Consider the following 17,113-nt stretch of genomic DNA (forward strand, 5'->3'; position numbering starts at 1 on the left):
GCATGGATTGCATCACATAGATACAAACATGCTTGGTCATGAAGTATTAGTCCACAGAGGCGGTTTCAGTCATCTGCAGGTTACCAACTTGGGTTCATTGCCTTGAGATTTTATAGCCCTGATAGATGCAGAGGCCACTTGTGACCACCCCAATAGCACTTTCAATAACTTTTTGAAGAGTCGTGGAATTTAACACTTAACTCCCTTCCCATTGAACATTGGAAGAGATGATTCCCATCTTCCTCTGTCTTCCCTTTGACTTTGTGCTATAAAACACCCAATGTGTGGAAAGGGAGTTAATTCATCGATTCACAAGCAGTAAAGCATCTCTTAGCAAGCCCGGAGCTCCCAAAAGTCTTCTGGAGCCCAGGATGTGAGCAGCAGGGCTGCAGGAGCACTGATGCCTCCAAAGTGATCTCTCTACCTTGGCCCAGCATTCATTATTGCATTGGTTATCCCAGGATCCTCAGGAAGGAATTCTCTCTAGCTAATTTGTCAAGGCCTGTCAGGGATACTCTGTCCTGCAGAACGAGACATTCTTCAATATGTGAAGCATTTGGGAGCTGTGCATACACGCCTATGACATCCACATGGCACTGAAACATCAGTGATCCATCTCTTCTCACGCTAAAGGGATTTTGGAAGAAAAGCTGCCTTCATCAAAAGCATCTCCTTTTAGTCCAAATCAAGAGCAGTGGGTTTTTAAAGCACGTTTCCTGACTGCCTTCCCTTGGGAGACTGCCTTGCACTGCGATTTCAGAGCACGGAAAAGTCCCTTGGTATGCAAGTGAAAGGAAATTTGAGCTAGAGCTGCTGATGGGCAACGGATCCACAAGACAACCATGGAGCTAACTCAACACAACAGCTCTGCATTTCCACTGACTCTTTTCTCCTTGCTCTAGCAATAGCTGTTCCCCCACGAGAACCATCGCATCTCACATTTTCACCCACCATCATTTCAGTTCAAACTGATGAACTAAATGAAATGCAACTCAGCCCAACTGCTCGCAACCAGAACGTTGAATGGTCCAAAGCATTTCCCTATTGTTCTGTCTGCCTTTGTATCAGTTGGTTTAATAGGAGACATTACCTCACTTTGCAAGTCTTCATTTGCTGGCATGTGAATAGAGAGGGTGTAAAACTTCGCAGGGTATATGATGTTTTTCCAAATGCCATTAATCATCAAACACCTTCTATTTGATCCATTGCTAAATATTATCAAATGCCAGAGGCTCTCAGAATGATTTCTGGCCCAGCTGAGATGGAAGGGGGAGGGAGCTGAACAGACATTGGGAGGGTCAGGTGTGAGCAATCATTTGTGCTACAGTAGCATTGAAGGGAACCAGAAAATCTAGTCTAATTAGGGAGAAAATGGGAACTAGTTCATCCAAAGCTCAAAGCACCGTCTGCAGCTGGAGGGAATGCTTTGAAGGAGGTCACAGCGCACCATTCTGGCTTGTCTGCAGGACTGTCTGTGGTAGTGCTGTTAGAAATGGGCTAGAATGGCATTTCAGGGGTTATTTGTCACTCTTTTTTACTGTGACAGAAAAAACTTTAACCTGGGCCCAGGTAAGCAGGGTTCTTAATGGTTTATTCAGGACCAAACCCACTTTTGTGTGTTTTAACATGGGTGGTGTTAGGGTAAAACCAACAGAAGATTAATGTATCTCCCCATTCACAAAAGAAGCCTTGATAAGGAAGCACTGCCAGGCTCAGGCAGGGACTCCCCTGCCTTGCTGCTGGGCCCTTCTCCATGCCCAGGGAGGGCAGAGGGACCATCCTCAGAGGTCTTTCCCTGCAGTCCCAGCCCAGCCAGGAGGCAGCTGCAGATCCAGCAGCACATGTGGAGGACACCTTTCATCCCAGAGCAGGAGGGACCACGTTGCCAGCTGAGCCTGCAAGCTTTCCACAATGAGCGGTGCAGTGATTTCTTTGGGCAAGGGGTGGGGGGGGGTTTATATTTAAATCCCTAGAAGGATTTTTCTCTTGCGGTTTTCATTTTAAACCCACTCATCTTCAAAATGTCTCCATGATGGAATTGGTGAAAACACACACTAAAAGGTCAACATCTGCAGTTACACAGAGATGATGATACTCGTTTACTCATGCAAGGCTTTGCTTCAGATCTAATGAAGTCTGGTTTGCATCTTCATGTTTAATTTGTCTATTTAAACGTGATTCTTACTGTGTGTGTGCAAGGAAAGACTGTGTTTCAGACTCTTGCAATGCAACTGTATATGACAAGCATATCACCGATACTGTTACAATTGTTTATGATTCCTCCATCTTAGTCTAGTAAATCCAAACATCAGGTTATATTTACATTGCATGCACTGAAGGCTTACCTTTGAGGTTTGTGGGAACAGAAATCCACAGAGGTGCCCGTTAGCCTCACAAGACAGCAAAAAAGGTTATTTAATATTACAACCAGTTGCAAAGGTCTGCACCACTGTCCCGTGAACCCTCACGAAAAGCTTCACCTCATGAAACAGAAGAAAATGTGAGAAATGTTAATGTCTGTATATTAGAAAGGATGTGCACTAAGTCAAAGAAACACAGAATAGGTCAGACAATCCCAAGGCAGTTTTCCATAAAGCACAAAAATAACAAATAGCACTAATGATTATTAGAATTAATTAACATAATTTATAATTAATAATAAATAATATAGTTAGTAATTATTATTAATGATATCTGAAACATAATGAAGTTATGTTTCATTTTTATTTAGCAAGATATTACACTCTCAGCAAATGAACACATCCGTGTGCAGAACATCTGCTCCACGTAAGTGTAACCTGACAGTATGGAATGGCATCACAGCCCAGCCACTGTAATAGATCCTCAGAGACCATTGCCATGTTACTCAGCCCACTGAGACTCTCTATATGAGTCTACTGGGAATGAGAATGATGTCACAGAAGTAAAAACAGTGAGATGATGATAACTGTTTAATAATACTTTATCATGTGAATAAAGCTGAGCTATGCCACAAGAACTAGAAGTTCTGGACTATGTAAGAGGACATGCTGCAAAGGGGACCGTATCATCCAGTTTACACAAGTGTCCCCATGCAAAGAAGGGCTGGGTGGAATAAGACCTCCCTTCAAAGGCAGCATCAAAAGAGTTGCATTCTTAGCACTCACTCTACTCATGTGATTGTAGAGTGACGTTGGAAGGGTTTGTACAGGGTGCTGAAACACAGCACGGTGGTTGGAACTCAGTAAGTGTACTTAGTTCCCCAGCATGCTCAGCTGAGTCAGGGATCACTGAAAGATCTCAGCCAGCTCTTTCTGGACGCTTGGTTGAAAGTCAGCAAATCGAGCTTGCTCAGCTAGAAATAAAACAAATGAATCCTAGTGAAGCTGGTGCAGTCTGTGTGGCCCCTGACATCCATATGAGCTGACATCCATCCCATGTTCATTGACATCCACCCACGGCTGGCCCTGTGGCGATGGCAGAGCAGAGCCGCACACAGCAACATCCCCACAGCGGCAGCCAAGCCAAACGCTGGTGAGGCCACAGAGTCCCAAGTGAGGGCTTGGAGGAAAGGCCGGATTGCGCAAGGGAGCCAGGGAAGGTCAGGGCCGAGAGGGAAAGGTGCAGGGAGAGGCAGAGCAGCTGAGGAGGGAAACGCAAGCAGAGTCAGGAGGCGGTGCAAGAAGGGGGCTTTAGCCCAGGAGCCAAGCAGAGGAAGATGGTCCTAAGGCAGCCAGAGGCTGCTGCTGGGAGGGATGAGCCAATCAGGGCTGAGCAGAGGGTCGCCAGCCAATCAGGGCGCAGTGAGGGAACAGATGCGGTTTCCAAGGCGACGGGCCCCATCCTCACAACAAACTCACTGGGTGCGAGGGGAGGCAGCAGTTGCGCACCGCGGCGTGAGGGGATCGCAGGCTCTAGGTCTGTGGGTTGGGTCCTGTGGCGCAGGCCCCGTTCACAGCAGCATGCTGCCCCCAGAGAGCAGCGCTGGGAGCTGCAAAGATCAGAAAGACGTGAAACGCGAATACGGGTCATTGCTGGTGCAGCTGACCCACAACAGCAAGCAGCGCATCAATGTCCTGACCATGCTGGCCGAGGACAACATGCGCTTCACCAAGGACATTGTGTCCCTGATTGAGGCACAAATCACCAAGGTTTTTATATGCCACTGACTCCTACTCGTACCCGTACTGCTGGAGGGACCAGCTGGGGCAGCAGGAATGGGTGGCCCTAGGAGTCAGGAGGAAGGGCATAGGGGAGATGGAGTGGTGAGGAGCACAGGAGACAGGCAGCAGAGGTGCAGAGGATGCAGGAGGAGGAATGTAGAAGGGACAAGGAGAGACAGCAAAGTGGGCAGGGGACTCCCAAGAGAGCAAGAGCCCTCCCTCCCTGCTCGTACTAGGAGAGGGTTTGGGACTCATCCCACCAAAAGCTCTGGGAGAGCAGCATGTCTCACGATTGAAGCCCCATCTCAGTTTCTTCTCCTTACTCCAGGCTCCTCCATCACAGAAACTTCCAGTCCTGTTCCTTATGGATTCCATAACAATTATGGGATGAGCCAATCAGGGCTGAGCAGAGGGTCGCCAGCCAATCAGGGCGCAGTGAGGGAACAAGATGCGGTTTCCAAGGCGACGGGCCCCATCCTCACAACAAACTCACTGGGTGCGAGGGGAGGCTGCAGTTGTGCACCGCGGCGTGAGGGGATCGCAGGCTCTAGGTCTGTGGGTTGGGTCCTGTGGCGCAGGCCCCGTTCACAGCAGCATGCTGCCCCCAGAGAGCAGCGCTGGGAGCTGCAAAGATCAGAAAGACGTGAAACGCGAATACGGGTCATTGCTGGTGCAGCTGACCCACAACAGCAAGCAGCGCATCAATGTCCTGACCATGCTGGCCGAGGACAGCATGCGCTTCACCAAGGACATTGTGTCCCTGATTGAGGCACAAATCATCAAGGTTTTTATATGCCACTGACTCCTACTCGTACCCGTACTGCTGGAGGGACCAGCTGGGGCAGCAGGAATGGGTGGCCCTAGGAGTTATGAGGAAGGGCACAGGGGAGATGGAGTGCTGAGGAGCACAGGAGACAGGCAGCAAAGGCGCAGGGGCTGCAGGAGGAGGAATGTAGAAGGGACAAGGAGAGACAGGAAAGCAGGCAGGGGACTCCCAGGAGAGCAAGAGCCCTTCCTCCCTGCTCGTACTAGGAGAGGGTTTGGGACTCATCCCACCAAAAGCTCTGGGAGAGCAGCATGTCTCACGATTGAAGCCCCATCTCAGTTTCTTCTCCTTACTCCAGGCTCCTCCATCACAGAAACTTCCGGTCCTGTTCCTTATGGATTCCATAATCAAGAACGTGGGAGCAGAATACGTGCCTGCATTTGCTAAAAACCTAACTTTTATATTCCCTCGTGTCTTTGAAGAGGTATGCACACCTTCAGATAAGTTCTGTTTGCCATGTTAGCACCTTGCTCTACAGCACTTGTAAGCAGTGCAGCTCATACATCTATACCCATGGACTGAGGAACAGAAGGTCGAATGTGGAACTGTTGTTTCAAGGCGATTTAAAGGTTTTATTGCAAAGATTCCAATCTCTGAAATGTTCTTTCAACTATTTCCCTAGCAAAGGTCTCATTTTCCTTGCCCAATTTATGTGGGCAAAAAAAACACAGTAACAAAACTGTTGGAAGGCACCAGGGCAGGAGGCTTCACAACTGCTCTGGGCACCCCATCCCAGTGCTCAGTCATCCTCTCAGTACGTGAGCACTTCCCCAAGTTCAGGTGGACCTTCCTGCCTTTGAGTTTATGCCCATCTCTTCTTATTAAAACATTAAAGATATGGCAACAGAAGAAGAAAAACCCAAATGGAAAGCATGTATGTCCTACCAGGAACAAATGCTGCCGAGATTCCTAGAGACAGGAAACAGATGAACTCTTTAGTTCGACAGAAAACATCAAGAAATTGTTTCCTATTCCCTTCACAAGCCCTACAATTGTCTGATTGTTTTAGGTGGATGCACAGACTAAGAAGCACTTATTTCATTTACGTTCTACATGGACTGGTCTTTTTCCTCGGAAGAAACTGCTTGTACTTGACATCAGAGTGAACGTGTTAGATCCAGCATGGCCAATTCAACACCTGCCTGCAAACCTGGACTTTTCCAGCATCCTGGCAAAACGCAAGTTCCCAAAGAAATCTGTAAGTCTGGGTGCCTGCTGCGCGGGCAGATGCTGACACATGCAGTTGTCATTGCCCCTCTACTGCTGTCTGACAATGCAGCATGTTAAGAATGAAGTGTGTGACCTCTGACCATGGGCAAGAGGATTTTCTGAGCTCAGACTATTGGATAGGTTGGGGTTTAGGTCTCAAAACCCTCTTCCAGACTGTGGAACAATTACGAAGTTCTTGGGGTTTTGTTTTTCACTTCTCTCCAAAATGCTGCCTGCCGATGATCCTCGTCTTCCATCCCTTCTTGTCGCTCACAGCAAGCCAGGCTACTTCAAATATATTTGCTCCTATAGAAGAAGGAAGCTCAATTGCTGGAAGTAAACTCAGTTTCCTCATTAGCTCAGGCTGGTTTGATGCCACCCTCAGAAGATGGTGGTTAAGCTGTCTTGTCTTACAGTCATAAGTGAAAGCCTCCCTATGTTTGACAGCGAATTGTACCAAAATAAAGCACCTCTGAAGCGTAGAAATACAGAAACGATATCAGATGCTCGGCAGTTTAGTTGCCTTGAGCATGCAGAACATGTAGGAAAACTGATGCTGTGGTGAGAACATGTGCCTGGGTGATGAATTGTGCGGTACTGACCTTGTATTACTGATTTTGCAGGAACACGAAGGCACAACATCTGAACCTGAAGGAAAAGTGATGACGACAGAGAAACCAGACACCCAGAGTCTGAGTCCAAAGCAACCACCATGTTTGCAGGCAAGGAGCTCACTTAAGAGGAGAAGTTTATCTCCCACTTCATCAGCTCCTAAAATAAGGAAGGTATGTCAGACAGCCCTAAGCAGCCTCATGTCGAAGAAGGCTTATGCAGTCCTTCGTGGACCTTGCAATACCAAACTGGCGCGGCTCACTCTGGGAAGGAGTTTGCCATGTATGCAATCATTGAGAAACTTGTACAAGTGAATGATAAAAAAAGCAAGTTTCTAATTGCATTCTTACCCAAACAATTCTTCAATGCTTATTTCTGCAGGTTTCTTTTGTGTTTGATCAACCTGGGCATGAAGACCAAGCTCAACAGAATTTCGCACAGGCCACAAGTTGTGTTCAGAGCCCTGAGGGAGCTGTGGAAAATCCACACTGTTAAACACTGACAGGAGTGTTTAAACCAGCTGGGGGGGGGGCGATGTTGTTGTTGTTGTTGTTCTACTTTCTTCTTCCTTGTTCTGGTTTGATTCTTTCTGTAAAAAAAAATAAACTGACTTGTTCGAATGAAATAGACTGAAATACTGCAATGAAACAATGGAAAAGGGAAGGGAAAGGGAGAGGGAGACACAAGAGGAAAGGCAAGAGGAAAGGCAAATGCAATAATGAAATAACATGGTGAAATAATGAAAATAAATAGTAAAATGAAAAACGCGAGGGAAGGAGGGAGGGAGGGAAGCAGGCACCGCATGCAAGGAAGGAAGGAAGGAATAAAAAGAAATGAACAAATGAAACAAGAGAAAGAGAAACAAAGAGAAAGTAAGTCCCAATGAGGGAAAGGCTGCAGTAGGAGGATACCATTGCTCTTCAGAAGAAAGAATCCATCTCACACAGCCAAAGGGAAAGCAGGCTTCCCACCGCCATCCTTCTTAGGACTTCTTCAATTCATTCCCACTTGAACTAGATATTTAAAAGAATGGGAAGTGCAAAGTGCTTATTGTTGCTGCTGGCTTTTTTGGAAAGGCTGTTACATCACACAATGCCATTGTAAGTCTGTAATAAAAGCAACAGCAATGAAAAGGGTGAAGAGGTTGGGTTGCATAGGAACGTTACAGCCTGCATCCATTTTTAAGTGAATGCATTCATTTCAGACTTTGTGTGGTTTGCTTTCAGATACAATGAAAGAGGCTTTCCAAAAGAAGCCCTATCAGTAACTGGAAGAAGCACCTCAGTTTTATAACAAACCCACTCTACTGTTCCCTACATTTTGCCTGTTTTCCTAGAAGATAATCCTGTGTTAAGATAATATTAAAACAAAAATAAGCAGAACAAATAAAGCAAACAACCCTCCCTGATTTCTCTGCTCTTCCCTCAGAGGACAATGTCTATCAGAACAAGGAGAAAACCCCTATAGGCACTCTATTGTTATTCATGCTATTTTACCTGATTATATGCATCTGTCTCTAACATTCAAATCTCCTTTCAGTTTAGGTGCTAAAGGTAGCAATGCCCAAAACCAAGGTTGCTTGGCATTTTCTATGTTAGCTAGTTTAGTTAATGCCAAGCTTGCTTAGTGCTTCGGTAAGTTTTACATCTGATCTCTGCTGATGATGTGTGTGTAGCGTGAAGCTGAGATGGGATCAGAGAAGGTCCTGTAAGTCAGCAGTTAATCAAATGTTGCTTGATACCAGGAGCAAGAGAATGCAGAGACTCAGCTATGCCATGAGGGAAAGTCTCTTTAACACGTGCCCATTGTCTACTTATTGAGCTGCAAACAATGAGAGCCTAGTAAAGTAGTATACTGTAATACAGTATATTACAGTAGTAATACTGTAATGTAGCAGTAATGCTGCAGAAGTAGCTTTATTACACACATGCTCAAGCAAAACTACTCGTGACATTTTCTGGTTTTGAAGTGCCTGATTTTTATGACTTCTCAAGTTTGGGGTTTGAAAGCAAGGGAGTAAAAATCTTGCATTTTAATTTGCTATAACATTTGGCACCCAGTGTTTTACAGTCACTGGATTCATTTCTTTTGTAGTAATATTTTCAATCTTAAAGTCTACTCATACATGGCAGGGGGGTTGGAACTTGATGATCTTAAGGTCCTTTCCAACCCTAACTATTCTATGATTCTATGATTTGATTTAGTAAGTAATATTTGATATATAAATAACAGTGAATGCCAAGAAGCTGAAAATATTGTTGGTATAATCCCAATTCCTTCCGTCACATTAGCTCCCAGAATAAGTTTGTGGCAAGAAGTGCTGTTTCAGGCTTATTCAAAGCAAAATGAAACATCAGGCTTATTGTTTTCAGACAAGGAAAGTAAGACTAGTCTATACAGTTTAAACAAATCACATTCTATATTATAGAATCAAAGAATCATAGAATAGTTTGGGTTGGAAAGGACCTTAAGATCATCCAGTTCCAACCCCCTGCCATGGGCAGGGACACCCTACGCTAAATCATATCACACAAGGCCTCGTCCAACCTGGCCTTGAACACCACCAGGGATGGAGCATTCACAGCCTCCCTGGGCAACCCATTCCAGTGCCTCACCATATTTTCTTCTGTCACAATTTCAAAGCTCCAAAATGGGTTTTGGTTTATCCCCAAAGAGCTTGGAAAAGCTTTCTGAGGCAAGCAGGATTTGCAAACATCTTAAGGCATTACCTGGCTTTTTGGTTAAAAAAAGTCTCACTTTACTTTTTCCACATTCATAATTACTTGGATGTAATCCATCCTCAGACATGGCACTGAAGAGAAACTGCACTTCTGTAAACTAAATTATTGAGTAACTCAAGCTTAAGGCATTACCAAGTTCTGTGCCATGCTCCCAGCATTTGGAAATGGACATACTTGTATGCATTCCACTGAACCTGGGCATCCACAGGCCCATTCCTCACCCTGGCATCCAGAGTTAACATTACACTTCTGGTTTATCTAGTTGAGGTGGCAGATGAACTCTGCTGCTACAGCTGTCCTAGTGGTAACAGTACTAGTTAGTCATCCTGTACACATCCCTTTATCCAGCCCTAGGCAGGGGAGCTCGTGCATCTGCTTAGAAGTAGCTGCAAAAAGCAAAGGAAGAAAGTAAAAACCCATAGTTGAATGTACAGACTCTCATATATGTTGCTCCTGTAGATACATGACTATGAAAACCAGTTAAAAATCCATTCAAAGATTTATTTTTATCCAAATAGAGGTTTCCAGGACAATCAAGTCAGGGGTTCACAGAGTTGAGGCAGTCAGGTTTAAATCTGGAGCTGCTCTCTAGTGGCCAGATTTGGTTTGCTCCCCCTCTGCTGAGAAGCACTACTCAATCTGAAGTGTGCCAAGGGGGTCAGGTTCAGAAGCTGGTCAGTTCTGGTTCCTCCTGACACTCTGGACACCAAGTTCTGGAATCCAAATGAAGAGGGTGTTAATGGAATACCAGACTTTTCTCATTTGATGAAGACTGGGGAGCTGAAGAAGCTTCTGCCAGTGCTCCAGCTCCATTTGCTGGTTTGTGTCTGTGCTGTTTTGTGCAGTTTACACAGCAGCAAAGGAAAATGCTTCCCAGTGGAGATCAGGAGAAAATCTTCCAGGCATTTTCACTTGCTCAGCCACTGATGATTATGATGCCCTTTAGAGAGACAGGATTGCAATTCCTGTCTGTGCAATCCACAGCATCTCTAGGGGCACTGAACAGGCTACTCTTACCAGGCGAGGATGGTGAGGAGGCTTCTCTTCCAGGGAAGCTCGCAGATCCAAACTGCTGAGCATGGGGTTGCTGCAAGAGATGGTATTTTTCCAGCCAGCCAGGCAGTGCTGTGAAGAGATGGGAGTGCTGCATTGCAGTGCTTCACCCTTTTTAATCCATTGTGGCCTGTTAGTTCTACATAATAACTTCTGTGCAGGGAGGTTTAAGCAAGTAATTAATTTGGACTAGCAGGAAAAAGAAGAAATCTTTAATGAAGCAGAACTGCAGAGGCATCCCCTCTTCCACCTTTCACTAATTATTTCTAAACCCATCTCCTGCTGTGTGAATTCAGTCAACCACCCTCTGAAACCAACTCCACTTGAGCAGTTCCCTAAACCTCAAAATCAAGCTTCTTCCTACATCTTCCCTGGAAATGTCTAAGCCAGGGCTAGGTCTGATCAGTAATACTGCCTGCAGCATTGCCTTGTGGCTGGAACACAAGACCTACTCTATTCAATACAGTTTTAAACCCACCCTTGCCACTACTGATTCTGCCTGGCCCATGTGCAATACACTGTGAATACTTAATGGAAACTTGTCTTTGAGACTCCCTAACACTGTGGAAAGAAACACAGACACTCTTAAGGTCTGGTTCATCGTGTTGAAATGTCAATGCCTGAAATAAGTCAGCTGAATCATGCCTCAGAAGTACACAGCTCCATATGGCACTTTCTTTTCCTCAAGGTAAAGCATTTGGAGATGTGTCATATACTTTATGTCAGTTGCACAAAGCTAGGAACTCAGAAGCACACACCAGTGGTTTTCCTTGCTATCTCAGTGACACAGATCAGAACTTTTAGTGGAAGCCCTGCCCAAGGGGATGAGTCCCAGATTCTCCTTCCTTCTGGTGCTGTACAGCAATGTACAACCCGGGCTGTGCCATCAGTATCAGTAAGAAGACAGCGACTTACCGAAGGTAACGCTAGACTATCTTCTGGTTCAAAGCTCTTCCTGCGATGGGCTTTGTGTTTGTAGGCAGGCATAAGGGTAGACCTGGGAATGCTGACCCTGCAACCACAGAATGGAAGTCATTGCCTATGCTTTCTACAAGGCAAAGGAAATTTGCACACCTGCCCCACTCAGAACCCAAGGGTCTAATCCCGAAGTGAACCAAGTGAAACAGTTTTGGATTAGAGCATTAGACACTTAACATATACAGAATTCAGATTCTGGAGCAAATTCAGATAAAACATGCATTTCTCACTGACTTCAAAACTGCTTCTGCTTATGGAAAAGATGAGTGAGAAGTTTTAAAGCAAGAGAGAGAGAACAGCAACCATGAACAGAGCAATTTGGCACTGCTTTCTCCCTCACATCATCAGCTTTTTCTTTCCTATTGTTTCCTTGACTTCTGCCCATCACAAAGCAATAACTAATTTACCTGACATAGGCTGGCTCTCCCAATTTCTCTGGGGGCCGGTGAGTACGTGGGATCTTACACACAGGGCAGGCAGACTCTGAATCCACAGGGACAGGGAAGAGGCGCTGGTTTAACCGGTAACAGTAAACACCTGCCACGGAGTAACACACCATCATGGCAGTTATTGCTACCATTAGTAATAGCTAAACAATAGCTATTCCTATTGTTTGCCAGAAGGCTTCTCAATCCACTCAACCAAGCTGTGTTCCATCAGTGTCACACACGCATTCTATAGAAAGAGCTGCTTTTCCTGAAATATCTTTTACATTTCCTGTCCCCAAAGAAGTTCCTAAAAAGCAAAACCAGAACTTCAACCTCCTCAAGTTAATAAGAGAACATCAGCCAATTACAAGAAACCCTGATGAAGTAAGATGACCCTGATAGAGAGGGGATCCTTAGGAGACTCAAGTTATCTTTGGAGTACGAAACTGAAGCTGGTTTAGAAGCTGCACCTAAAAATCCCACATTCCTCCCTGCCTTGCACGATGCAGGGCTTCCTCAGAACAACAGGCAAAGTCTGCTCAGTTGTTCGTTCACAGAAATTAGATTAGGAGGCAATATGATCTTACACTTATGGGAACCGGTTATCACATCTGGCTCTTGTTCAGGATCTCTGTAGTCCACAGCACTGGGCCTAAAGGAGATATGCAAACAAATCAGTGTAAGGGGGCAGGCTCTCTGAACAGCCCCACCTTTTCAAAACACGCATTTCCGACTGGGAGGGAAATAAAGGCCTACAAAGCCACCCTTACAATTTCCCACTCCAATCAGGCTCTACTCATCGGGCTAAAGAGACACATTGCTGCTTCAGCCCTCGCCCCATACCCACTCACTCTGGGCGCTGCTCATGAATACATTCTTCTCTGTTGACCTGTCGGAACTCGTGCAGCTCAGCAAAGTACTGGTCAGATTTTTCTGCTACTGAAGGGCTCGTATCTAGGAGTCCTGAGAGGGCCAAGGAAAGGGAAAAGGTCAAGGATTTACCACACATAGAAAAGCCCCAAAGCAAACCTCACATAAAAGAGCCAAAGTCAAGGTCTGAAGCACCAAAATGAATACTAAGAAAAACACGTCGTTGTGTCAAGCCAGAGATTTACTGCATGATTTGGGTCCGTTATTGCATTCATTCATTTCAGTTACTGGGTATCCCCTCTGACCTCACTCAGCTTTGACGTTTGCTGCCTGGCTTCCCATTCCACTGCAGCATCACCATTCCAGGGATGCACTGGACAAGGAATGGCATCTGACAAAACTGCAGCTCTTCTGCTGAGACCTTCCACATGGGCTCTAGGGCTGCAGTTCTGTCACACCTAAACTTAAAGGGGCCGTAAACTGGGTTTGACGTTGTCATATTACTGCAACATCCTGAGAGCTTTGCTTCATGTTGAGGACTCACCTGCAATCCAGTCGTAGCCCAGGAAAGGACGTATGGACCAGGTGCTCACAGGTATGGTATATTCTTCAGGGTCAGACTCAAAAGTGATGCAACCAGCTCCCTTCTGGGAAGAAAACAATCCATAAGACAACTAGCAGACGTTCAAAGATACAGCAAGGAGACAACTGTTCAAATGGGACAGCTGTGGCTTAGTTTGTGGCTGGATTCTATCTATGCCTCTACCAGTAGCAGCCTTTTGTTTTTTCACGTCACAAAACAGAAAGAGGAGGCAGGGGACTTGCCCAGGGAAAGGCAGAATTTGTCAGGGCTTTAAACAAAATGCTCCTTGCATCACACATCCCCAAACATCAGGTCACCTCTGCTGGCCTGGAGGAAGACCACAGCAATAACCTGCCCTCCACACCTATGGAAACAAGCTATGTGGCAGCAGCACCACACCAGGCTGTTCTCCCTGAGAGGTCAATCACATACACAGAGGACAAGGAGTCTCACAGTGAAGTGCTGAAGTCTTCAGTTCAAGGGCTAAGGAAAGTAGGGCCTGAACAAACTGACACAAGCCCCCAGCTGCTAAGGCTGGGAACAGCTGACCCCAACTTCCAAATTGCACGGTGAGAACAGAGCAAGCAATGTCCTCCTGAGCCTTTCTCCCCCATCCTTCTATTGGCTGATGAAAACAAGCAAAAACCCCATTTACCTTTGGCTCTTGGGACTGAGACGTCAGCAAGACTGATTTACGAACGACAGGCTCTCTAACAACCACATGCTGCTTGCTGGTCTCTTCACCTTGGCTGCTGCTCAGTGATGAGGCCAGAACATCCTCAAGCTGCTGCTTCTCATGGAAGCCATCTAGCAGAGTGGACTGGATTCTGTTCTCTCCATGTCCCAGAGGGAAGGATTCTTTCTGTGGACTTCCTTGAGCATGGCCACCCCTCTCCACTTCAGAGGTTTCTCTGCCACAGGTAATGACTGCAGTCACTGGCACAACATTCTTCTCTTTCCCAGGAAAGCCAGAATCCAAACCTACTGCTTCCTGCATCTTCTCTTGTTGTTGCTGTACCCCCCTGTCACTGCTGCTGTGTTTAAGAGATGAACAGAGGGCTGCTCTGGCTGCGTAAGCTCCAGGTTCCACACACACCAACACTTCAGGGTCAGCTGTAGGCTCCACAGCATCAGCTGGATTTGTCTTCTGCAAGGACAGAGATTCTTATACCACACAGCATCGTTCAGATTACACACACCTTTTTCTAGGACACTTCACTCAGTAACAGAAAATCAACCTCTCATTCTAGTCTGCTCACCCCTTTATATTCCTGTGGGGAAAAAAAACAAACCCATGTATTCATGAGACATTATTTAAGTGCCTGGGGAAGATAAGGAAGGGATCCACTTCCAGAGAAATGCAGCTCTTCCCAATTTGAGGAACACTAACTTTCAGCCTTCATGCTTAGAAGATATAAAAAGAGTATGTTCCACAAAGTTCATTCCTATCTTAGATTAAGAAACCTACATTCCTTGGGCAGGAACTGATCTCTGACCCCTTTGCAAGAACACGGTGGGGACCACAGGATAAGCAACAAACAGCTACTTTTCTGTCTCCATGTTCCACATTCTACTTTCTACCAGCTCCTCCGTGCTCATCTGTCTCCTTTGGAACATCACTCCATAGGCTGCTGTCTTTCAGATAAGGTCCATTTGCTTCCCAGCACTTCTGGCACAGACACAACACGTACCCTTCTTGTGGGCAAGGGGACAGAGCTTTCAGGAGCTGTTCTGTTATCAAGAGATGCCTTGCTGGGAAGCCTTTTTCTGATCTCTTCCTGCTTCATTCTGAGCCTTTGCAGAAGGTCCTGGTTGGCCTCACGCAGCCTCTGCAGGTGCTCTATCTCCATCCTGTGAAGACGCTTCACTGTAAAGCCAGAGGAAGGGTGAACAACATCAATGGAAGCAGGAAGGGAAGGAGCAGTCCCAGGAGAAACCACCTGCAGGGGACTTCTCATGAAAACCACAAACAGCTGCTGGACCACTGGGAGTGTTGATTATTGCTCCTCAGAAACCAGCCAGTCTCAAAGCTCTTTATGCTAAAGACTAGCACCACTGCATACCTCCCTCAGATGGAGTGTCAAACAGTTTGCACCCAAAACCTTGCAGCTGACTGAGCAGAGACAAGAGACTCTCACAAACACTAAACATGAAAAAACTCGCATCACAAAGCCAAATAAAAGCTATTTGATTCAGAGGCTGATATTTAGAACAACCTTATTCTGCTTGAATGTGCTTTTCAAGCCTCCAAATTTATACTGGGATACCAGCAGGATGCTCAGAAGTTCAAAATATGACTAAGGAATACAAATATATTTACTACATCCAAAAGAAATATTGAGTCCAAACTGTCCTCCACTTCTGGAAGGAAGACTTCAAAAGGCTCAATTATGACTCGGGACTAGGGCTCAGGCAATTCCAATGTCACACATTAAGCACTAAGAGTTCTTACCCTTTTATTGGGAGAGGGGGGAGAAAAAGATAGATAGATAGATAGATAGATAGATAGATAGATAGATAGATAGATAGATAGATAGATAGACAGACAAAAAGATAGAGATATAGACAGAAAGATGATAGACACTTAGTTTGAGTGGCAAGCTGTCACACTGTTCAACATGGTGACACCACCACCATCTCCTCTAAATTAGCAGAAAGTGCTGTTTTAATTAAGAAAACTAAACCTACCCCCCCCCCCCCTTGCTTTTGGCTTGAGTAATCAATTATATCCTCAAGACAACTCAGTGCTTCTCCAGGACCGTATGTCCCAAAGGATCTCTAAACCCTTCTCCAAAACTCATCCCATTTGTTTTGGTGCCTGCTGCCTCGGCAACTGGACATGAGGAATTAAATGCAAGTCCTGTACAACAGCACTGGCTGGAACGAAGAGCAGTGCTAACAATAAAACTACAGTATATCTTTTTGTGATATAGATGCATATATATATAGCAAGAGGTGCACTACTGGGCATAAAACAGAAATGCCAGCCTTGAGACACTAAAACTGAGCTTATTTGAACAAAACAAGTTCTCACAGGACAACGCCAAGAGCGTTGATCCTCTCATCATTGCTCATCAGAGAGCAAATACTCTGAAAACAACATTAGCCAAGGGACTTTCTGGACGTGTTCTACCAGATGAGACCCACTCTTAGCATAATCGATCAGAAGCTGTTAGTGCTTCATGCTCAGACCCAGGAACTCAAGCTTTAGTCTGAATCCTTTGTGGAAAGGACCTTAACTTCTTGCAGTTAAAAGTAACTGATGGCTGTCCCCCGCGCTAAGCACTCCCATCTCTGATACCGGATTAAGGAACGCTGGCTCACAAACAGCTACGCAGAGCTCCCCGGCGCACACGCAGGTTCTGATCCCCCTGCCTACGGGGGATGGCCCGGGGCACTGTCAGCCCCCCGCTCCCTCGCCATGAGGCCCGGCAGCCGCACAGAGCCGGTGACCCCCCCCCCCCCCCCCCCGTACAGCGCTGTGCGGAGCCCGAGCCTCGCCGGGCCGAGCGGCCCCAGGCCTGCGGGCGTTCCCCCGGTCCCCGGGCCCACCTCCGCGCACCCCGGAGCTCCCCGTCCGGCTCCGGCCGCCGCCGGGACTCCCCCGGGCGGCCTCCACAGCTCCAGCGGCCGCTTCCGCGGCTGGGCCCGCCCCTTGGCTCCCGGCATGC

The 17,113-nt window shown here is 46.4% G+C and overlaps 1 protein-coding gene across 2 annotated transcripts; it reads right to left on the minus strand.

The window, feature by feature from the left end:
* Positions 1-10,060: 10,060 nt before the first annotated feature.
* Positions 10,061-15,362, minus strand: MIIP (migration and invasion inhibitory protein). Of its 2 annotated transcripts, none has more exons than XM_057430799.1 (9): positions 15,134-15,362; positions 14,098-14,589; positions 13,404-13,503; positions 12,841-12,952; positions 12,577-12,641; positions 11,969-12,098; positions 11,499-11,595; positions 10,548-10,655; positions 10,061-10,243 (listed from the first exon to the last, which is right to left on the minus strand). In XM_057430799.1, the coding sequence occupies exons 1-9, from the start codon at positions 15,290-15,292 to the stop codon at positions 10,100-10,102; spliced, it is 1,407 nt and encodes a 468-aa protein (XP_057286782.1). In that variant the 5' UTR covers positions 15,293-15,362; the 3' UTR covers positions 10,061-10,099. The 2 variants fall into 2 exon arrangements, with proteins under 2 accessions (XP_057286782.1, XP_057286781.1); XM_057430798.1 differs by having other exon boundaries at positions 13,404-13,506.
* Between the last annotated feature and the right edge of the window lie 1,751 nt (positions 15,363-17,113).

Source organism: Pezoporus wallicus, unplaced genomic scaffold, assembly GCF_028554395.1.
Source record: "Pezoporus wallicus isolate ANWC-B61680 ecotype Strahan unplaced genomic scaffold, APGP_CSIRO_Pwel_v1 contig_11693, whole genome shotgun sequence".
Taxonomy (NCBI): domain Eukaryota; kingdom Metazoa; phylum Chordata; class Aves; order Psittaciformes; family Psittacidae; genus Pezoporus; species Pezoporus wallicus.